The sequence below is a fragment of the Nicotiana attenuata genome, unplaced genomic scaffold (assembly GCF_001879085.1).
Source record: "Nicotiana attenuata strain UT unplaced genomic scaffold, NIATTr2, whole genome shotgun sequence".
Classification (NCBI taxonomy): Eukaryota; Viridiplantae; Streptophyta; class Magnoliopsida; order Solanales; family Solanaceae; genus Nicotiana; species Nicotiana attenuata.
This window is the reverse complement of record NW_017670798.1, coordinates 364,691-388,229: the sequence shown is the minus strand read 5'-3', so window position 1 is coordinate 388,229 and position 23,539 is coordinate 364,691. Positions and strand designations below refer to the sequence as shown.

Here is a 23,539-nt window from a genome sequence, read left to right as displayed (position 1 = left end):
ATTCTCAAGCTATGGTCATAAAACCAGCTACCACTCCACCTGCTCAGCCAACTCGAGGTGGAGGTCGGGCGGGTATAGGTCTCCCTAGAGGTGGAGGCCAAGGCAGATATTATGCTCTTCCTGCTCGGACGGAGGCAGTTGCATCCGACTCTGTCACTACAGGTATTGTTCCGGTATGTCATAGAGATGCATCAGTCTTATTTGATCCAAGCTCCAATTATTCCTATGTGTCATTTTTATTTTGCTCCGTATTTGGGTGTCTCTCGTGATTCTTTGAGTTCTACTATCTATGTGTCTACACATGTGGGAGATTCTATTATTGTTGACCGTGTATATCGGTCGTGTTTGGGGTTGTTCTTAGTGGTTTTTAGACCAGGGCCGATCTATTATTACTCAGTATGGTAGACTTTGATATTATTTTGGGCATAGACTGGTTGTTGCCATATTATGCTATTCTTATTGTCACACCAAGACCGTGATGTTGGCTATGCCAGGATTACCACGATTAGAGTAGATAGGTACTTTAGATTACACTCCTAGCAGGGTTATTTCATTTCTAAAGGCTCAGTGGATAGTTGAGAAGGGGTGTGATGCATATCTAGCTTATGCGAGAGATGTCAGTGTTGATACTCCTACCGTTGAGTCAATTCCGGTAGTGAATAATTATCCAAATATATTTCTGATAGATCTTCCGGGCAAGTCGCCCGATGGGGATATCGACTTTGGTATTGATTTAATACCGGGCACTCAGCCCATCTCTATTCCTCCATATCATACGACCCCACCAGAGTTGAAAGAGTTAAAGAAGTAGTTGCCGGAGTTGCTTGATAAGGGCTTCATTTGGCCCAGTGTGTCGCCTTGGGGTGCTCCGGCCTTGTTTGTGAAGAAGAAGGATGGTTCTATACGCATGTGTATTGATTATCGCCAATTGAACAAGGTTACAGTGAAGAACATGTGTCCATTGCCTCGTATTGATGACCTATTTGATCAGTTACAGGGTGCCAGGGTATTTTCCAAGATTGACTTGCGTTCAGGCTATCATCAATTGAAGATTTGGGGAGCCAGTATCCCGAAGATTGCCTTCAAGAGTCGGTATGGTCACTACGAGTTCCTTGTGATGTCATTTGCGTTGACCAATGCCCCAGCATCATTCATGCATTTGATGCATAGTGTATTTCGGCCCTAGCTTGACTCGTTTGTCATCGTATTTATTGACGACATTTTGGTATACTTCTGAAGTCGGGAGGATCATGAGTAGCACCTGAGGAATGTGCTCCAGGTCTTGAGAGAAAAGAAATTATATGCAAAGTTTTCAAAGTGTGAATTCTGGCTAGATTCAGTGGAATTTTTGGGTCATGTAGTGTCGAGTGAGGGGATCAAGGTAGATCCGAAGAAGATTGAAGCAGTACATAGTTGGCCCAGATCGTCCTCAGCTACGGAGATCCGGAGTTTTCTTGGTTTGGCGGGGTATTATCGTCGATTTATAGAGGGTTTCTCATCTATTGCAGCACCTATGACCAGGCTGACCCTGAAGGATGCTCCGTTCAGGTGGACAGAGGAGTGTGAGGAGAGATTTCAAAGCTCAAGACTGCTTTGGCTACAACCCCAGTATTGGTATTTCCTACAGGTTCGAGCTCTTATACTGTGTATTGTGATGCGACGCGTATTGGTCTTAGCGCGGTATTGATGCAGGACGGTAGGGTGATTGCCTACATATCTAGACAGCTGAAGGCACATGATAAGAACTATCATGTCCACGACCTTGAGTTAGCACCTATTGTTCATGCCTTGAAGATTTGGCGGCACTATTTGTACGATGTCCCTTGTGAGATCTACACTAATCACCGGAGTTTGCAGCATATGTTCAAATAAAAGGATATTAATTTGTGTTAGCGGAGGTGGTTAGAGCTACTTAAGGACTATGATATCAATATTCTATACCATCCTGGGAAGGCCAATGTGGTGGCTGATGCCTTGAGTCGTAGGGCGGAGAGTTTGGGTAGTTTAACATATCTACCAGCAGCAGAGAGGCCATTGGTATTGGATGTTCAGGCCTTGGCCAACCAGCTTGTTAGATTGGATATTTCTAAGCCGAGTCGAGTATTGGCTTGTGTGGTTTCTCGGTCTTCTCTTCATGATCGTATCAGAGTGCATCAATATGATGACCCCATATGCTTGTCCTTAAGCACACGGTTCAACATGATGATACCAAGGAGGTCATTATTGGGGATGACGGTGCATTAAGGATGCAATGCAGGCTATGTGTGCCTAATGTAGATGGTTTGCATGAGTTGATTCTCTAGGAGGCTCACAGCTCGCGGTACTCCATTCATCTAGGTGCCGCGAAGATGTATCAGGACTTGAGGTAGCATTATTGGTGGAGGATAGTGAAGAAGGACATAGTAAAATATGTAGCTCGGTGCCTAAAATGTCAGCAGGTGAAGTATGAGCATCAGCGACCAGGTGGATTACTTCAGAAGCTAGAGATTCCGGAGTGGAAATGGGAGCGGATCACTATTGATTTTGTTATTGGGCTCCCATAGACTTAGAGGAAGTTCGATGCAGTTTGGGTGTTTGTGGATAGGTTGACCAAGTCAGCTCATTTCATTCCACTGATGACTACTTATTTTTCTGAGCAGATGGCTCGAGTTTATATCCGCGAGATTGTCAGGCTTCATGCCGTGCCGGTATCTATCATCTCTATCTGTGGTGCGCAATTTACATCACGGTTTTGGAGGGCCGTACAACATGAATTAGGTGCTTGGGTTGAGTTGAGCATAATGTTTCACCCTCAGACGGACGGGCAGTCCGAGCACACTATTTAGATACTGGAGGATATGCTCCGTGCATGTGTGATGGAGTTTGGGGGTTCTTGGGATTAGTTCTTTCCACTTACAGAGTTTGCCTACAACAACAGTTATCAGTCGAGCATTCAGATGGCCCCATATGAGGCTTTGTATGAAAGACGGTGTCTATCTCCAGTGGGTTGGTTTGAGCCAGGCGATGCGTTGGAAAAATGTTAAAGTGATTCAGGATCGACTTCGTACAACCCAATCCAGACAGAAGAGTTATGCGGATCGAAAGGTTCGCGATGTTGCATTCATGGTTGGGGAACGGGTCTTGCTCCAGGTTTTATCCATGAAGGGTGTTATAAGGTTCGGGAAGAAAGGAAAGTTGAGCCCTAGGTATATTGGGCCTTTCGAGAATCTTGAGAGGGTTGGAGAGGCGGCTTACAGACTTGCACTACCATCTAGTCTAGCCACAGTTCATCTAGTATTCTATGTTTCTATGCTCCAGAAGTACCACGACTATCCGTCTTATGTGTTAGATTTCAGCTCAGTCCAGTTGGACAAGGATTTTTCTTATGTTGAGGAACCGGTGGCCATTTTGGACAGGCAGGTTCAAAAGTTAAGGTCGAAGAACATTGCTTCAGTAAAGGTTCAGTGGAGGGGTCAGCCAGCCGAGGAGGTGACTTGGTAGACCAAGCATGATATGCGTAGTCGTTATCCTCATCTTTACACCGTTTAAAAGGGGGAGGATGTAACGACCCGACCGGTCGTTTTGAGAGTATTATCCTCGATCCCCTATTTATTCCTCCCTATGTCTCATTTTATGGTTACTTGAGTTGCCGGGGTTCTTGGTGTCGTGTTCTGGAAATTTTCGGAGTGAAATGGGACACATAGTCCATAAGTTTGAAGTTTAAGTTGTAAGAGTTGGTCGTATTTTGACTTGTGTGAAGTCAACTCAGGAATAGGGTTTCATTGGTTCCAATAGCTTTGTATGGCGATTTTGGTCTTAGAAGAACGTTTGGATGTTGATTTGGAGGTCCGTAGGTCATTTCGGCGTTAATTGGCGAAAGTTGGAAAGTTTGAAGATTTTTAGAAAGTTTGACAGGGAGTGGACTTTTTGATATTGGGGTCAGATTTTGATTTTGGAAGTTGAAGTTGGTCTGTAATGTGAAATGTGACTTGCGTGCAAAATTTTTAGGTCAATCGGATGTGATTTGATAGGTTTCGGCATCGAATGTGGAAGTTAAAAGTTTATAAGTTCATTAAGCTTGAATTGGGGTGTGATCCGTAGTTTTAGCGTTGTTTGATGTGATTTAAAGGCTCGACTAAGTTTGTATGATGTTTTAGGACTTATTGGTATTATTGGTTGAGGTCTTGGGGGCCTCGGGTGTGATTTGGACCATGTTTGGCGCATTCGAAACATTTTTGGAGTTGCAGAAATCCAGGTTCCTCCAGTTCTGGTTTCCTCTTATGCGATCGCGTAAGAGGGGACGTGATCGCGAAGCTTTGAGTTATGGCAGTCATGATTTTGTTTTTGTGCGATCGCTGGTATGCATACGCGATCATGAAGTTTGCATGTGCTAGTGAATCGCGAACGCGTGGCCTTTGCCGCGTTCACAGTGAAGAAGGGAGGATCTGGGCAGTGGAATGATTTTCTCTATGTGGTCGCATGTGGTGTTACGCGATCGCGTAGCTTGGCATGGCAATGGTTCGCGTTCACGTAGCAGCTTCGGCGTTCGTGTAGTATGTTTTTAAGTTGGTATCAATTTTGTTCTACTCAATCGTGTAGTGTAAACACCTGGGCAGCAGATTAAAATTTCAAAATCGAGGGTTTTCTCTCATTTTCATTTTTGGGACTTTGAGAGCTCGGATTGAGGCGAAAGTTTGGGGGATTTTTAGATAAAACATTTGGGTAAGGATTCTTGACTCATTTTTTATTATATTTCACTAATCTATCATTAGTTTCTTCGTTTAATTAAGGATTTGGGTTGAGAAGTTGGGGGGAAAAGGTGTAAAGCTCTTAGGCCGAATTTTGAGATTTTGATCGAGATTTTTACATCGGATTTGAGTAATTTTGGTATGGGTGAACTCGTGGTTGAATGAGTGTTCGGATTTTGTGACTTTCACCCGATTCTAAGACGTGGGCCCGGGTCGACTTTTGGGGCAATTTTTTAATTCCTTGTTAAAGTCATAATTTCATTATTTAGAATAGTTTCTTATAGTTATATTTATAGTATGTAATTGCTTTTGGCTAGATTTGGATCGTTCGAAGTCGTAAAGTCGAGGGAAATGCATTTTTATTGACTATCTGAGCTTCGTTTGAGATAAGTGACTTGTCTAACCTTGTGTGTGGGAAATCCCCTTAGGATTTGGTACTGTTGTGATGATTTGTGATATGTGGGTGCCATGTACGAGAGGTGACGAGTGCATACACGGGCTAAATATTGAAATTCCGATTTTTGCTAAGTGGTTTCCTTTCTATGCCTTAATTGAGTTATTCTAGAACGTGCAGTCATCATGTTTAGCCTAATTTCACATGTCTATGTGTCTCATCTCTTAATTGCAATTCGTACAACATGCTTAGTTGAATTACTTGCTTCTTTGATTTCGTATTCGTTCTTTAACTGTAGGATTCTTTGCTTGTAATATCATTGTTTCATTTACTACGTGTTTGCTTTCATGATTTTTGTTGAGATGACTGTTTGGTTGTGGCACGAGGTTTCTTCCGTGCGGAGTGTTATTTGGAACGAGATTTCTTCCGTGCGATGTGTTATTTGGCACAAGGTTTATTCCGTTTGGAGTGTTATTTGGCACGAGGTTTCTTCCGTGCGGATTGTTATTGTGGCACGAGGTTTCTGCCGTGCCGTTGTGTGATATTTACTTTTGGGACTACAAGGCGGTACCTCGGGAATGCTCTTGTCCTTTTCTTCTATTGCTGTCTTGTTGTTGATGTTGTTTTTCTTCCTTCATTCGTAAGGTCCTTGCTTCCCTACATCTTGTAATTGTTTCTCTGATTCCGTGTTGTTACCTTATGAGAGTTTCTGTATTCATTACGTCATTTTATCTTCTGCCTTGTTTTTCTATTATTTCCAGTAGGGCCCTGATCTGACCTCGTTACTACTCTATCGAGGTTAGACTTGACAGTTACTGGTACCGTTATGGTGTACTCATACTACGCTTCTACACAACTTTTTCGTGCAGATCCAGGTACTTTCTACCAGACAAGGAATCAATGAGCTAGACCGTACGTGAATATTTCAAGGTATATCTGCCAGCGTTCGCAGACCTCGGAGTCCCCCTCTATCTTTATTATGTCTTTTTCCTTATCCTCGGTAGACTCTGATGTATAGAGTTGTTTAATATTCTCTGTAGAGCTTGTGACTTAAATTTACCGGGTTTTGGGAGTTGTAGTTACTTGAATTTTAGTTTTTATGAGTTTCAGCTTAATATCTCAGTTATTTCGCATGCATGTTAGGCTTACCTAATCTTAGAGACTAGGTGCCGTCACGACATCTTACGGAGGAAATTTGTGACGTGACAATTTTGATACATAATCAACTGCGACTGAAATATATTCAAAAGAATGAAGGAAGGAAAAAGACCCACGGAATTAGTGCCCCACACATCAAATATCTTAAAAATAAGAATGGTATTGAGAGGCATTTAATCCCTTTTTGAATATTGCCTATTCTTTGACAAAGATTACGGGATTGAGCATACTACATTACATCTTTAAAGAGCGATGACCAGTTAAACCCTACTTTCAAAAAATTTGTTGTTTTTCGAGCTGCTCCATAATGATCACCTACTGTCCCATTATGACACTGATTAAGAATTTTTGTCATTTCTGTTTCATGTACATCTTTTGATAATTCCATCTGCACAAAATTTAAATAAGTAAGATAAGTTGTTCGAAGCATTCAAGGCTGATTATGTCCGAAGGTTTCAATTGGCTAGGCTATGGACAAGATAAAATTTAGGGACATCCAATAAATGAGATGCTGATTATGTTTGAAGACTTCTTTCAATGCTCACTCACAATTGAAGAATCATGGGAGACACTTTCTCCTTTCAAGATAATTTCTTTGGGTCGCTCGTAAAAAGAGAAACAACATCCTTGGAACCAACCAATCCTCATTTATTTGGTCAGAACCTTCTTGAAGATAAATACAACAGCTAGTCCAAAAATAAGCCTATAATATCAGAAGATCTTCATCAAGCCAAATGTTGGGAATAAAGCCCCTACAAAAATAATATTCAAGGTAATAACGAAATAGTAACGTAGCACCGAGGTACGGTAATTAACAAGAATAAAAGAGTAACAACGACACCAAGATTTTTACGTGGAAAACCCTTTTGAATAAGGGAAAAAACCACGGCCCCGAGAGGAGCAATTGATATCACTATGATAAGGAATTTTACACTTTGTAGGTCAGAGTAAAATACTCCAAAGATCATAATTATAGCAATTTCTGGCTCTTGATGTGGATCGGTTCTTAGACTTTCCACGAGCTCCGGATCTACCTTAGTTGCTCGAACTCCTTTGATAACTCCTGCCTCTACCTTCTGTGATGAGATCCTGTCCTTGATTTTCAGGCTTCTTTCTCATCTTCTCATTGAGTAGAAGAGCCGATATGCTATCTTTTAACTCAATGGTAGTTTTACCGTGCAGGATGGTTGTTGCTAAATTATCGTACGAAGATGGCAACGAGTTCAATAGCAAGATCGCTTTATCTTCTTCCTAGATTTTCACTCCAAGGTTGGCGAGCTGTGTGATTAGTCCATTAAATACATTTAAATGTGACAAAAAATTTGTACCTTCACCGATGTGTATGGCGTGTAGTTGCTTCTTCAGGTACAATTCATTTGTCAGCGTTTTGGTCATGTATAGGCTTTCCGACCTTGTCCAAATGCCACATGCGCTGTCTTCATCAAAGATTTTATTTACCATATCATCTAATAAGTACAACCTGATTGCACTAGCAGCCCTTTCATCCAAGTCAGCCCAATCTTCAACTTTCATGGTATCAGGCTTTTTGACATCAACATCTAGTATCTTGTGTAATCCTTGTTGGATGAGCAGATTCCTCATCCTTCTTTGCCATGTTGAGAAACGACTATCTCCGTTAAATTTAGCTACCTCATACTTTACTCTGGACATTTTTATTTTTCACCGAGTATAGTACTACCGAGAGTGAATAGTACTTCTGTGAATGAGCAAAACCTGTGCTCTGATACTAGTTGTTGAGAATAAACCCCCTACAGAAATAATACTCATGGTAATAAAAGAGGAATAATAACGTAGCACCGAGATACGATAATTAACAAGAATAAAAGAGTAACAACGACACCAAGATTTTTACGTAGAAAACCCTTTTGAATAAGGGAAAAAACCACGGCCCCGAGAGGAGCAACTGATATCACTGTAGTAAGAAATTTTACACTTTGTAGGTCCGAGTATAATACTCCAAAGACCACTATAACCCTAAAAAAAATAACCATCTTTTGCTATTCCCACCTCTCTACAATATCGCTCACTCTTTATTTTTCTCACAGACTATTTTCTATACCCTGTCTGTTAAACCTTACTCTTTCTGTCTAACTCTCAGATATATTTTTCCTCTGAGATTGGTGTGTAGAAATGAGAGTCGAAGCTCTCCTTTTATAGGCGGAGCCTCACTCTCTCACGCCTACTATATTTGACATTTTCCTCTCACGTCTACAATGTTGACAATCCAAAAGAAACGGTGGCTGCCAATTTAAAAAAAGACTTAGAAGTCTTTATCAAAGGAAAAATGTTATATTCCTTAAATTATGGGATGGACCCATCAAATCTCCCCCTCCATTCCCATTCACCTGAAGAAGGTAACACCGGAGATTCTAGTTTGAGTGCATGCCAACAAGTTCTTTGCATAGCTCAAACTTGTCTCTTGGTTCTACCTTGGTCAGCATATCCGCAGGGTTCTCACTTGTATGGATCTTTTTGACCTGCTTAGATCCATCCTCTATCCTTTCTTGAATGTAGTGATATCTCACGTCGATATGCTTCGTCCTTGCATGATACATGGTGTTTTTGCTCAGGTCTATTGCACTTTGACTTTCACAATAGACGACATACTCCTCTTGATGCAATCCAAGCTCTTGAAGGAACCATTTCAACCATATCATCTCCTTGCCAACTTCAGTAGCGGCAATATACTCCACTTCAGTTGTAGAGAGTACGGCACACTTCTGCAACCTTGACTGCCATGATATAGCTCCCCCATGTAAATGTGAACAGGTATCCCGTAGTAGATTTACGAATATCAAGATCACCTGCCATATCAGCGTGTAGCCCTTCAAGATTGGATCAGATCCTCCAAAACACAAGAAATCTCCTACAGTACCTCTTAGGTGCCTGAGTATCCACTTGACTGCTTCCCAATGTTCCTTTCCAGAATTTTTAAGGAATCTGCTAACAATACCAACTGCATGAGCAATATCAACTCTGGTGCATACCATTGCATACATCAAGCCTCTGACTGCTGAAGAATAAGGAACTCTAGCCATGTTCCCTTTCTCCTCCACTATTGTTGGGCATATCTTCTTGCTCAACTTTAGATAACTAACAAGAGGTGTGTTGACTGGCTTAGTATTCTTCATATTGAAGCGTTCCAGTACACATTCAATGTACTTCTCCTGAGACAGCCACAACTTTCTACTTGTTCGCTCTCGAACTATCTTCATACCCAGAATTTGTTGTGCTGGGCCCAAGTCCTTCATATCAAATTAGTTGGACAGATCTCCCTTCAACTTTGCGATCTGCCCCTTGTCTTTTCCTAAAATTAACATGTCATCCACATACAACAACAATATAATAAAGTTATTCTTAGAAAATCTTTTGGAGTATACACATGGATCAGAATAGGTCTTTATGTATGTTTCACTTTTCATGAATGAGTCAAACTTCATGTACCACTGCCTTGGTGCCTGCTTCAATCCATAAAGACTCTTGTTCAATTTGCACACCACGTGTTTCTTTCCAGCTACTTCAAATTCTTCTGGCTGCTCTATATAAATCTCCACTTCCAAATCTCCATGAAGAAATGTAGTTTTCACATCCAACTGCTCCACTTCAAGATCTAGGCTAGCTGATAAGCTCAAAATTGTTCGAATAAAAGTCATTTTGACAACAGGCAAGAAAATTTCGTCTAAATCAATACCTTTCTTCTGTTCAAAGCCTTTAACCACCAATCGAGCTTTGTATCTGACAGCTTGCCATTTCCATCTTTTTTGAGTTTAAAGACCCATTTGCATTTGAGTGATCTTTTACCCTTTGGAAGTTCAACCAGCTTATGCGTGCCATTTTTCTGTAGAGATTCCATCTCTTCTTACATGACTTTCATCCATTGGTTCTTTTTTGGATGGGACACACCTCCTTAAGACTTTCTGGCTCCCCCTCATCACTGATGAGCACATACTCTATGGAAGGGTACCTGCATGACTCTACCTTTGGCCTCTCTGATCTCCTTAGAGGTTGAGGTTGTTCTTCTCCCTAAGTGGGGTGCTCCACTTGCTCGACATCATCATCAAGTTAGGAATTATACCATTCTTGGCCTTCTATGACATATCATCAGCAGTTCCAATTTCACTTTCTCGGAAGACTACATCTGTGCTTCTGATGACCTTCTTCTTTACAGGATCCCACAATCTGTATCCGAACTCTTTATCTCCAAATTCGATGAATATGGAGGGAATGGATTTATCATCCAGCTTTGTTCTTTGCTCCTTTGGTACATGTGCAAAAGCTCTGCAATCGAACACCTTCAGATGCGAGTAGCACACCTGTTGGTCCAAACTCTCCATGGGATGTCAAACGCCAATGGAAATGATGGACTCCTATTGATAAGGTAACAAGCCGTCTGAACTACTTCACCCCAGAATGAGTTAGGCAGTTTAGCCATTCTAAGCATGCTTCTCACCTTCTCAACAGTGGTGCGGTTCATCCTCTCGGCTACGTCATTGTGCCGTGGGGTTCCAGGAACTGTCTTTTCATATCTGATCCCATGACTTGAACAGTACTCTTCAAATTACCTTGAAGTGTACTCACCTCTATTGTCACTTCGGAGACGCTTTAGCTTTCGACCCGTCTCCCTTTCTACCTGAGCATGAAACTTCTGGAAAACTTGAAACACCTGATCTTTGGTTTTCAAAATATAAACCCATAATTTTCTTGAAGCATCATCAATAAAAATAACAAAATATTTGTTACCTCCCATCCATTCAATTTTCATTGGACCACAAACATCAAAATATACTAAATCAAGTATATTCAATTTTCTTTCAGACAATGTCTAAAATGAGACTCTATGTTGCTTACCAAATAAACAGTAGTCACAAGGTTTTACCGTTGTACCTTTGGCATAAGAAATGAGTGATTTTTTGGCAAGAATCTACAATCCCTTCTCGTTCATATGACCCATTTGTTTGTGCCACAAATATGCAGAAATCTCATCTTGTGCCGCGTTCAATTCACCTCGGCATTTTTCTGCATTTGTCCTGTACAACGTGCCACGAGCAACTCCCTTTGCAATCACCAATGATCCCTTGGTGAGTCTCCACTTTTGATTTGCAAAATAATTCTCGTATCCATCCGGTCTAAAGCAATTCCCGAGATCAAGTTCATCCGCAAATCAGGTACATGCCGCACGTCCTTTAGAACCAATGTGCATCCAACATTTATCTTGATACAAATGTCACCGATCCCCGCAATCTTTGAGTAACTTGTGTTACCCATTCTCACAGTGCTGAAATCACTTGCTACATATCTACAAAAAAGATCTCTAATCGGTGTGGCATGGTAAGATGCTGCTGTATCAACCACCTATTCTGACTCTGGACCTGACAAGTACATGCATTCCTATTCCTCATTTATAAATAGGAGAACATTATCGTTGTTTGCACCATGGCGGTTGTGTTGCCATCATTCTTCTGGCCACTGCTTTCACCTTTGCCCTTCCTTAGATTTAGGCAACCTCTTTTGAAGTGACCTGGTTGATCACAATCATAGCAATTTCTGGCTCTTGATTTGGATCGGTTCTTAGACTTTCCACGAGCTCCGGATCTACCATAGTTGCTCGAACTCCTTTGATAACTCCTGCCTCTACCTTCTGTGATGAGATCCTGTCCTTGATTTTTCGGCTTCTTTCTCATCTTCTCATTGAGTAGAAGAGCCGATGTGACATCTTTTAACTCAATGGTAGTTTTACCGTGCAGGATGGTTGTTGCTAAATTATCGTACGAAGATGGAAACGAGTTCAATAGCAAGATCGCTTTATCTTCTTCCTATATTTTCACCCTGAGGTTGACGAGCTGTGTGATTAGTCCGTTAAATACATTTAAATGTGACAAAAAATTTGTATCTTCACCCATATGTAGGGCGTATAGTTGCTTCTTCAGGTACAATTCATTTGTCAGTGTTTTGGACATGTATAGGCTTTCCAACCTTGTCCAAATGCCACATGCGGTGTATTCATCAATGATTTTATTTACCATATCATCTGAAAAGTGCAACCTGATTGCACTAGCAGCCCTTTCATCCAAGTCAGCCCAATCCTCAGCTTTCATGGTATCAGACTTTTTGGCATCAACATCTAGTACCTTGTGTAATCCTTGTTGGATGAGAAGATCCCTCATCCTTCTTTGCCATGTTGAGAAACCTCTATCTTCGTTAAATTTTGCTACCTCGTACTTTACTCTGGACATTTTTATTTTTCACCGAGTATAGTACTACCGAGAGTGAATAGTACTTCTATGAATGAGCAGAACCTGTGTTCTGATACTAGTTGTTGAGAATAAACCCCCTACAGAAATAATATTTACGGTAATAAAAGAGGAATAATGACGTAGCACCGAGATACGGTAATTAACAAGAATAAAAGAGTAACAACGACACCAAGATTTTTACGTAGAAAACCCTTTTGAATAAGGAAAAAAACCACGGCCCCGAGAGGAGCAACTGATATCACTATGGTAAGGAATTTTACAGTTTATAGGTCCGAGTAAAATACTCCAAAGACCACTATAACACTAAAAAAAATAACTCTCTTTTGATATTCCCACCTCACTACAATATCGCTCGCTCTCTATGTTTCTCACAAACTATTTTCTTATACCCTGTCTGTTAAACCTTACTCTTTCTTTCTAACTCTCAGATATATTTTTCCTCTGAGATTGGTGTGTAGAGATGAGAGTCGAAGCTCTCCTTTTATAGGCGGAGCCTCACTCTCTCACGCCTATTATATTTGACATTTTTCTCTTGCGCCTACAATGTCGACAATTCAAAAGAAACGGTGGCTGCCAATTTAGAAAAAGACTTAGAACTAAGGAGGAATAAGATAACCTTATGGCCCAAGGAGACTAGATGTAGGTACCGCATCGGTACGTGAACCTGTATAATCCAAGTCTATTTGCATTTTTACTTTCTGCCATTATTCAAAAAACTGATACATCTAACTCTTGAACAAGTAGAAGAATTTCTGTACAAGTGAAATCGTCAATGATAGTCGGGAATTTAGAACATAATTCACCCTCCCTGTTAATTTTTTTTAAAAAATCAATAGTACAACGGTAGGATGATATTTGATAAAAAGGTGAAACAGAGAGTAGATATAGCTTATTTGCGATAGTAGAGATATAAATATGATCCTTTTCGTAAATGAAATGGTTGTTAGGGAGAACATGACAACAAATAGTACCTCATATTTGGGGTATGTTCGTAATAATTCCTTAAATTTACTTCTAGGCAGTTTTTGTCCGTTGAATGTATCAAAAGTGAGTACTTTTAATCTTCATCAAATAGTTAGCATACTCTGGTTTTTAGATTAAAGGAAATAGATTTTTTTTTAAAAAAAGAATTTGATATGAACTCACAGTTGGAGATGCAATTCATATATTTTCTGTTATATTATATCTATTTCAAGATTATGTGCAGCTCTTTGGGTGTCAGTTTATCAAAGTCGATTCGAGTTAATTTTTTAATTTTTCTTAGACAAATCGAAGTCATCTCAGTTCTATATTCTAATCTCTCTTTTATCTTTTGCGCAAAATCAACCATTATCCTAAAATCAGGTTAGACGGAAACAAAAAAAAAAGCACATTTGCTGAGATCATGTATTTTTCTTTGTAAACGGAAAAAGGCCAAAACTGCCCCTAATGTATCAACTCTAGTCTAAAAATGCCCTTCGTTAACCTATTTTGCTAAGAATGACCTACCGTTTTGTTTTAACATTTTATTAATTCCACATGGCTATTTCTGAATGGCTATTAATTAAGGCACACCCCAAATCGGATTTTACCCCACCCATAACCCAAATAGACCGACCCGACCCAACAAATATTATTTTACTCCCCCCAAAATACCCGATGTTAGCCAAACTTCTGAATTTGTTTTTGTTCCTACACCTGGAATGAGCCTAATGACAACAACCCAAGACACACATCAACAAAACACCTCAACTCATAGTGAAACAACAGCACCAACAGCAACATCAACAGCACCAGCAACACCAACATCAGCACCAGCACCAGCAACACCATCAGCTGTTCTGGATGATGACTATGACTATGAAGATGGAGATGCAATATTTGAAGATGAAGATGAATATCTAGTTTTGAGACCTAAGGTGATATCTAAAGCTAAGACTAGGCTTCAAAAGAAAAAATTGAGGCAAATGCCAACTGGTACAAGAAAGATTGCGTTCAAGGATGATGAATCTGGTGCCAATGTGCCTACAAGCTTGCCCTATTCATCAAGGAAAGTCACTTGGAAAGGCAAAGCAGCAATGACATCAAGACAATTGTTGGTAGAAAAGGAAAAATTTTTTGGTAAATTGAAGGCTAAGAAGATCAAGCTCTTGGGACCTCAATTGTGTTTGAATGACTAATTTTTAACTTAGGAAACGAAACTATGTTTTTGTGATGACTGATTCATAACTTATTATGTATTGTTTTTGTCGTGAATCAGTTGTGGAAGTTGTATTGATTCACCCCAAAAATCTTTTGTTGGGCTTATATTAGGGTGAAGCACATTGTGATAATTTGTTGTTAAGTATTTGTTGGCTACATATAACAATGCCTTGTTATGTATTGATTGTAAAAATTGTTGTATTGATGTTGTTTGTTTTCGAATGTGCATAAGATGATGTTGGTTCTTGTGGCAGTACTTTAGATTTCAATGAGCATAATATACTAATGGAAACAAAAATGAAAACGACAATACAAAAATACAGTACAAAGATCATAACCCTTACTAAGCAAAACTCAACTACAAAGACAACTGCAAATTTAACCTAACTAAAACCTGCAAATTTCCTTCATTTAACAACTATGCCAACAATCTGCAATTTTGTAAGACATAACATCATAACCCTTACTAAGCAAAATAACTTCTCTACATCATCTTGCAGATTTTGTAAGTCACAACGACCAACAGATTCCTATTAACCACATTTGGACACTACTAACCAATACAACTTCTTTACATCATTTTTTAAGCCACAAATATAACAAAAACAACCCATGACCATATTATAAACTTTTTCCATTGCTTCAATTTCAACTCCAAATTTGAAACTTTCTCCTCCAATGGAGATACATTATTCAAATTTCCAGCTTTACTACCAACCACATCATCGACCATCTTCCTAAACTTATTCCTTTCTTGACGAAGAGCATCATCCACTGTAATTTTTTGCTTGTGGATAAACATTAATACATGAGGTGGAAATTCTTCATCGCGCCATTCTCAATAACGACAATCATTACTCTCGTAACGAGGACATCTATAGAATCTACGACCACCATTCATAGGTGTCGTTGCAGTAAAATAATTGGCTAGCAGTCCGCAATAACAAGCACGAGCATCACCTGGGTCACGAGAAGAAGTAGAAGAAGATTCTGCCATTTGAAGCTTAAAAAGAAACGAACTTAAATTTATCAAGATTTCGAGTTAAAAGATTGGAGATGAGAGATGAGAGAAATTGCTATAATTTGGTAATGAATTGGGTGGAAAATGCCCTAACATCGGGTGTTTTTTTTGGGGGGGGGGGGGGGGTAAAATAATATTTGCTGGGTCAGGTCGGTCTATTTGGGTTATGGGTGGGGTAAAATTCGGCTTGGGGTGTCTTAATTAATGGACAATAAAAAATAGCCACGCGGAATTAATAAAATGTTAAAACAAATCATATCTCACTCGTTAGAACTAAGGGCACAAATATGCCAGATTTTTAACGGTAGGGTCCTTCTTAGCAAAATAGATTAACAAAGGGCATTTTTAGACCGGAGTTGATACGTTAGGTGCAGGTCTGGCCCTTTTACGCCTTTGTAAAAGATAACGTAAATAGCTAGAAAAAGAAATAACTGGTCTCAATCTGCTAAATATTTAGGCTCCGTTTGGCCATGAGTTTTGCCAAAATAAATTTGGGATTTATTTTCAAAACTCATGTTTGGCCATAAATTTTGTCCATATTTTGGCCAAATCCCAAATCCCAAATTTCAAATCTCAAAATCAGCTATTGAGCTGATTTTGGGCCAAAATCTCAAAACTTGGAAATTATATACATGTTTTTCCAAAATAAAGTTGGAAAATATATTTTGAAAACGTATGTCCAAACACATTTCATCTTCAAACCAAACTTCACCCAAATCAGATTTTTCAAAACAAATTTGGGATCTATGGCCAAACGCTAGCTTAAAATTACAGGGGTTTAATTCCCACCTTTTCAATCTGCTTTCCACTTCTGAAAAATCTTAAGGGGGCTAAGTGTCAAATCCAACAAAATTATGAGTATTGAAAAGTACAAATCTAATCCACTCCCCACTCTTCCCTCCCTCTGAAGTGAACAACCATGAGCGCTGCTCAGCTCTTCTTCCCGCTTCCACCAAACCTTTCAACCTTCTCCACTACACCTTCTTCACAAGCCCTTTTCATCATTTCGTTTGCTAAGCCAATTTCCAACAACCCCCATTTCGTTAAACAAAGTGTAAGTTCAAAAAAGCGGGCGGATTTCAGGGCATTCGCGGACGACGGAGATGCTGACGGCGGAGGACCAGATGACTATGACATGGACGAGGATGAAGTGGAAGAAGCCGATAACAAGAAAGATTTTGATGTTGACTATGATACCCTCTTAGGTGGTGCTTCTTTAGCTGTTGCTGCTACTGGTGATGAAATTGCGATGGTTCATAGCAGTAGCTTTGTGTTTACTCAAGGATGGGACTCCGAGAAAATCGTGGACTATAGAATTAATGAGGAGGAGTTTCATAAAATTAGCCTCCTTGATTGTGATTTCTTCATTCGTAAACCTCCTGACCCTGATAATGATGTTTATGACTTTCGTGAGGTTATTATTCTGCAGCCCTCTTGTTTCTTTTGCTTGCATTTATCTAGTGTTGAGTACTAGCATGGTGCTATATTTTGCACATATGTTGAGAAGTGCATTATTTAAGTACTGTGCCTAGTGCTATACCCATAAATGTGTATTCATATAAGGAGTGGAAAGTGAAAAATCGTTGCTTTACTGAATTTTGACTGAAAACAAATGGTTATCAGGGTTATGAGTTTTCAGGTTCAAATCCAGGCAAAAAACACTAGGTGATTTCTTCATATCTGCCCAAGTTTTAGTGGGCAGAATTACGCGGTACCTGTGCCGATCGGAGGTAGCAGGTATCTATTGGAATAGTTGAGGTGTGCACAAGCTGGTCCGGACGCTAACGTCAATTAAGAAAATATAAAATCAGGGTTGTCTCAAGGGAGTTGACCTAGAGGTTGGCTCAGGGAGTAATAACCTATATATCTCTATTGGAAACTTAGCTATGATACCTGGTGACCATCTGCTCCAAGCTTGATGGCAGGATTACCTTGGTAACCTGTGCTTGTGGGCTGGACGGGCGGCCGATGGATTGGTCAAGATGCACAAGCTTGCCTGCACACCACAGATGTATTTAAAGAAAAATAGGCGTTTGTCTTACCATGTTACATGAACTCAAATATGGGTTTTTGTTTTGTATGTAACTGAATATCCCGTAAGCGTAGTTCAATTTGAGCTAGGTTTTTAGAGTATTTTGAAGGATTGCATCTCGTACTCCCACGCCCATGTGTATGTTGAACACGGGTAGGTCAAAGTAAATGAAATTATAAGAACGTTTGGGGTTAGGGGAACGCAGATATTGAAATTTGAATTTTAGTTCTTGTGTTACTTTTGATTTCAAATGCCACTAGATTGTTTTCTTTTTCTTATTTTTATTCCTTCTTCCCGATCCCGCTGTCTGCACCTTGCTTTTCTTTCCATTCCCCCATATGTAATGCTGGACAATTTAAATAATATGCTAGCTGATGAAGTATCATTTCTATTTGGTATGCAGATGTATGTTACACCACCAGATACCGATATATATGCCATTCCCAGAGTTCTTGCACCAATGCCTCAGAAGGTATCATGTTAATAAAGTTTATGATTATGGATGTGATATGACTTACATTTGAATACTTATGATTCATCTTACAGTAGATTTAGTGTTTGTGTTACTTATTGATCAAGAACTTGTTTTTATCATGTAGTATATTAGGTGTGCGATGAGTGATTATGGGTGCTACAACGTGACAGAGCCTCCCATTGATGCACCTAGAGATCCTATGTATAAATCAGATAGGGAAGTTTTGAAGGTATGGATGTCTTCCATTTCAACCGATTAGAACATTTTTTCTGTCATATGCTGTCTATGCAGTTTATTTTGCTAAAGATATTAAGCTTGTGAGGTAGTATTAAATTGTAAAGTCAAATGCAAGCTGGATAATTACATCGGATGAGCTTCGATGGAGACATAAGAAAACAAAAGAGGAAAAAGATAAAGAAACGCAATTTTAACATTCTTGCTTTATTTTTTTTTTTTGCCTTTACTTTTGCTTTTGGTTCTATAGCGAGGCAAATCTTCCCCCTTAATCCTTTTTCTTTGTTTGTCTTTGGATGGAGGCCCTAAACTTTTTTTCCCATCTTTGGTGATTATTTAAGAATTTTTGTTGTTTAAGCCTTATATTCTGACGTCTGACCTCTTGTACTCCATCCATGTATCCTGAAAAGAAATCATCAAAATTTTGATGGTTATATGACACTATTATCACATTCAAGGACTTCTTTTTAATGAGTCTATGACATTCAAGTACTTAATCCAAAGCATTTCATCCTGCATTCTATGGGTTGTATGATCGGTGAGTCTTTGTTGCAGGTATTCTTAACAAAGCACTATAGAAACCGCAGGGCTGGTGATCCAGAATTTGCTCTTGATTTTGAAGAAATATACGTTATTGATTCGAAAACCAAATCAATCACCAGAGCCAAAGTAGTGGTAAGGGGTGGTGACAACTTTGTTCTAATGCTCTTTTTCTAGATTTGCTAATTTTTTATGCATCAAGCAACTTATCTGATAAAGTGCTTATCTTTTATTTCGCGTAAATAACTTTTTCATTTTCATATAGCTGAATCTGCTCCTCTGTGTAAATGTAGCTCTAATGCTGAAAAATCAAAGAATTTGATGGTTAGTATTTTGAAGATATATGTTTAACAATTAACACCCCTCAGCAATCAAGTCTGGCCAAATTTTACAGTGCAAAGGAGTATAGGAATTTAAGGAAATGTTTGTGGTGTTCAAGGGAAAGGGTATAGGGGTCAGGAGTTTGGGTGGAAGAGAGTGAAGAGTACATGGTGGAAACTGAAGGACTTAAGTTTAAATTTATTTCTTTTGTTCCATGAAAGAGGGGGAAGGGTAATGCTGCGATGACTGTCTTGCACAGATCAGGATTAATTATTTTGTTTGTGATAGAGCAGGAATAAATTGATAATTACTCCCCAAAAACATATACGAGTCCCGGAAGAGCCATTTCCACTTTACTGATAGGCTGGAATGACCGTCTTGCACAGATCAGGGTTAATTGTTGGTTTTTCTTTTTTGTTTTTTTGGCGATAGAGCAGGATATTACTCCCCACAAACAATACCATCAGAGCCATTTCCACTTTGCTGATAATGCCAAAGGATTTCACTTTTTGAACGAAATGGGGGTGAGGGTGGAGGGGGTTTGTTTAATTGCTCTAAGTGTAGATTTGTAGAGAAGTGCAAATCAGTCCAAAAGGGTTAATTAACTGTTTGGACTACGACTTGGATGCCCAAGCGTAGTCTTCAGAGTGCGATTGAGCACTTTAGGAGGAGCTCCAAGATTTAGAATTTTCCTCCATCAGAGCTGCTTCCAAAAGGTGTAATGTCTTCATTTGGAGCTGCTTTCCTTGCATCGACAAGCATGGACAGATTCTCAGATGAACTAGAGAATGTTGATCCTCTATCTCGGTACTGCTTCTTTAGAACGCCTCAAGATTTCAGTAGAACAGTCAGGTGGGAAAGAATGTCTTACTGAACAACAGTTACCTTTATCTGTAATATTTCTAATGGACTCCACACTTCCTGCTTTTGTTTGCTCGATGGATGGACATAAAACTGTTACCCTTACTCCAACTGCTAATTCTGATTTGCATTAAATATCTTTCTTTGCCCAAGACCATATAAGGAGCCAAAGACCCATCCACAACCAATGTGGGACTCAAACAATATTGATCAACATCCTGTAGGGCGGGGTATCTATGCCAAGTAGTAGACCAGCTATAAGAATGGAAGATTTGAACTTGAATTTTTCCTATCCATTCGGATGTAGAATCTAAAGGACATCTGTGTTAATCAACACCAATAGGGTGGGGATGTTTATGCCAATGAGTACACCAGCTATAAGCATGGTTGATTTGAACTTGAACTTGTCCTATCTATTGAACATTCGGATATAGTATGAAGACGTGGTGTCTGTGGTTTGACTAGCTTACATGTTTTGCCTTTCCCAAATATTTATACACTTTGGTTGCTCTCTTTATTGTTAGTTTTAAAAAGTTTTTTTTTTTCATTCTAAAATAGGTAACAGTTCCCGGAGGAAGAAACAGGGACAGGAAGAATGATTTGCTTGTCATTCGTGATAGTGGGAACTCGTTCAAAATTATACCATCAGTGAGTATCCTGAACTCAAATTCTTGCTTATCTTTGTATTATTGTGGCTGTCTTTCCATGTCTGATGAGAAAGCATCATGTTACTTTTAGGAGGAAAGAGATGATCCAACCACTGTGATAGAGAAAGAGGAGTGGAAGAAGTCAAGGCAAGACATGGAAAGACACCTTAGGAAGCTAAGGGACTTCAGTGTTTCAAATTGGTTTTAGTTGGTGAATGAATATCATCGTCAAATATTTATGCGCTAGTTGGCCTTATAATTGCTGGAAGAGCTGGAAGGATTGAATACACTAGTAGCAAGGAAACAACTGGGTTGACATAAAATTGTTCATGTTGCTGATTGAGCCAATGGCTTCCAAAGTTCAAAATCGTAAACGTTCATTGTCAGTGCTAGTATTGGCTTATGAAAATGATCACAGTATGAAGGTTTAGGATGGAGTTTAGGTAGAAGGGTCTCTGCAAACTTGAAGCAACAGCATTATGCAGGGAAAGTCATCGTCTTCGAAATAAAGATAGTTGTGCATGTTCTCTCCTTATTATGGACGCTGGAAGCAAAGTACAGTGCAATGGAGTTTTCTTTATTTCAGGTTTTTTAAAAGCAATTTATTACTGTTTTCCAGTCAATCTGCTTTTTGTAGTTTTATCCGTTGTCTCTTTAACTTTGCTGATGCAGTAAAGTACTAGGAGTAGCTCTTTGATTGAACATAATCGAACAGTTTAGATAAGCTCATAACTAAATGTGTAGGGACTGCATTATGACGTTTTATGACTAGGTTGCATTAAGAGATTGATGGAATTATAACTTGGTAAAAGCATCAAATTGAAGATATATTATGACAAGCATGTAAAACATGTACGGATGTAACCTAACTAATGCCAACTTCTAGAGAAAAGATAGTTGTACGGAAGCAATGTACGAGCCATTTTATCTTTGGCACACCTATTAAGAAAATAAAAACACCTATTAAGAAAATACAAGAGGGGTTGCTATGTTAAGCAACCCCCACTCTTCCAACCAAGAGGTTGTGAGTTCGAATCACCCCAAGAGCAAAGGTGGGGAGTTCTTGGAGGGAAGGATGCCGAGGGTCTATTTGGAAACAACCTCTCTATCCTTGTTGTTGTTGAACTCCTAGAGAAAAAGAGATGTATTCACTAAATTAACTTTAACTAATTGTTATCTTGACACATTGGAATATGTAAATAAGGGCAAATTTTGGAAAAAGAAAATTACAATTCCTTCTTGATTATATAAATGGACATTTATTTTGAACCAAAATAAAGGTAAAATGATTACTTAGTGTGGACCGGAGGGAGTAGTAATTAAGATTTGCGATAGACTGAAATTATAAATGTCACGACCCAAAATCCACTAGAGGTCGTGATGGTGCCTAACATCGCCGTCAGGCAAGCCAACAGTGAATGTTTAAATTAATTACTCATTTTAGTATTTTTGAAATCATAATTTTCATCAATTAAATAGTAAGAAATAGAATTTACAGGGTTACTGATAATATTTTCACAACTACAATAAAGGACAACCCGTAAGCATCCCCAAAAACGGTGTCACAAGTGCACGAGCATCAACTAGGAAATAAAATAAAATACAACATCTGTCCGAGATACAAATTAGACATGAGAATACAAATAACTCTGATGGAGACTCTGCAGGCTGCAGATCTTAACATGAAATGCAGCTCACGGGAAGTCCCCGTAATAGCCGCGCCTCTACGCCCAAAAGATCACCAAACATATATGTACCTGCACATTTCCCGCAATAGTCGCGCCTCTGCGCCCAAGGATCACTGGACATATATGTACCTGCACAAAAATGTGCAGCAAGTGTAGCATGAGTATGTAAATCAATGTGTACCCTGTAAGTATCTAGCCTAACCCTAGAGAAGTAGTGACGAGGGGTCGACATCGACACTTACTAGTGGTCCAATAAGACAGATACAGTAAGAAGTAAACAAATATGGGGCAGAGTAAATTAATGAATTAAACAAGTGTAAATACGTGATACAGTCATCCTTTCTACAATAGACTCAAGCTCTCAATTAGCAATAACCTCCTCAACCGGAACACACACACACACACACACACACACACACACACACACACACACATATATATATATATATATATATATATATATATATATATATATATATATATATATATATATATATATATATATATATATATATATATATATATATAACGAACCTCACCAGATAGGTTGTCATAATTCAAATTAAGAAGACTCATAGATACACTGACTTCTTGTCAGATATTATGCACGATTTCCATGAGAGTATTTTATAGAAATGCCGAGGCGTACGGCCCGATCCCATCATAATCTGTGCACTGCCGAGGGTCGAACGACACGAACCATAGATACATCTATTATACTACCGAGGCAAACGGCCCGCTCCTATGAGAGTGTGGTACATAATCCTGCCGAGGCGAACGGCCTAATCCCATCATAATCTGTGCACTGCCGAGGATCGAACGGCACAAACCATGGATGTATCTATCCTGCCGAGGCAAACGGCTCGATCCCATTAGAATAAGAAGCTTTGATGGATCTTTAACCACACTCACGAAGGAACATGTAAGTTATAAGGAGCTTTGAGGAAACCTTTCGATAAGAACGCATAACGCGGGAGAATTCGTA

General features: G+C 39.3%; 1 protein-coding gene across 1 annotated transcript; it reads left to right on the top strand.

The window, feature by feature from the left end:
• Positions 1-16,637: 16,637 nt before the first annotated feature.
• LOC109243416 lies at positions 16,638-21,508 on the top strand. Its single transcript, XM_019410346.1, has 6 exons — positions 16,638-17,170; positions 18,192-18,260; positions 18,388-18,492; positions 19,053-19,172; positions 20,778-20,867; positions 20,958-21,508. The coding sequence occupies exons 1-6, from the start codon at positions 16,676-16,678 to the stop codon at positions 21,072-21,074; spliced, it is 996 nt and encodes a 331-aa protein (XP_019265891.1). The 5' UTR covers positions 16,638-16,675; the 3' UTR covers positions 21,075-21,508.
• The last annotated feature ends 2,031 nt before the right edge of the window (positions 21,509-23,539 follow it).

What these genes read in the sequence shown, in the direction of transcription:
- LOC109243416 (XM_019410346.1), top strand. Translation starts at nt 16,676, where the DNA reads ATGAGCGCTGCTCAGCTCTTCTTCCCGCTTCCACCAAACCTTTCAACC. An exon ending in CAGATAGGGAAGTTTTGAAG is followed by an intron (nt 18,493 to 19,052) that starts GTATGGATGTCT and finishes TCTTTGTTGCAG; the next exon opens with GTATTCTTAACAAAGCACTA. An exon ending in CGTTCAAAATTATACCATCA is followed by an intron (nt 20,868 to 20,957) that starts GTGAGTATCCTG and finishes TGTTACTTTTAG; the next exon opens with GAGGAAAGAGATGATCCAAC.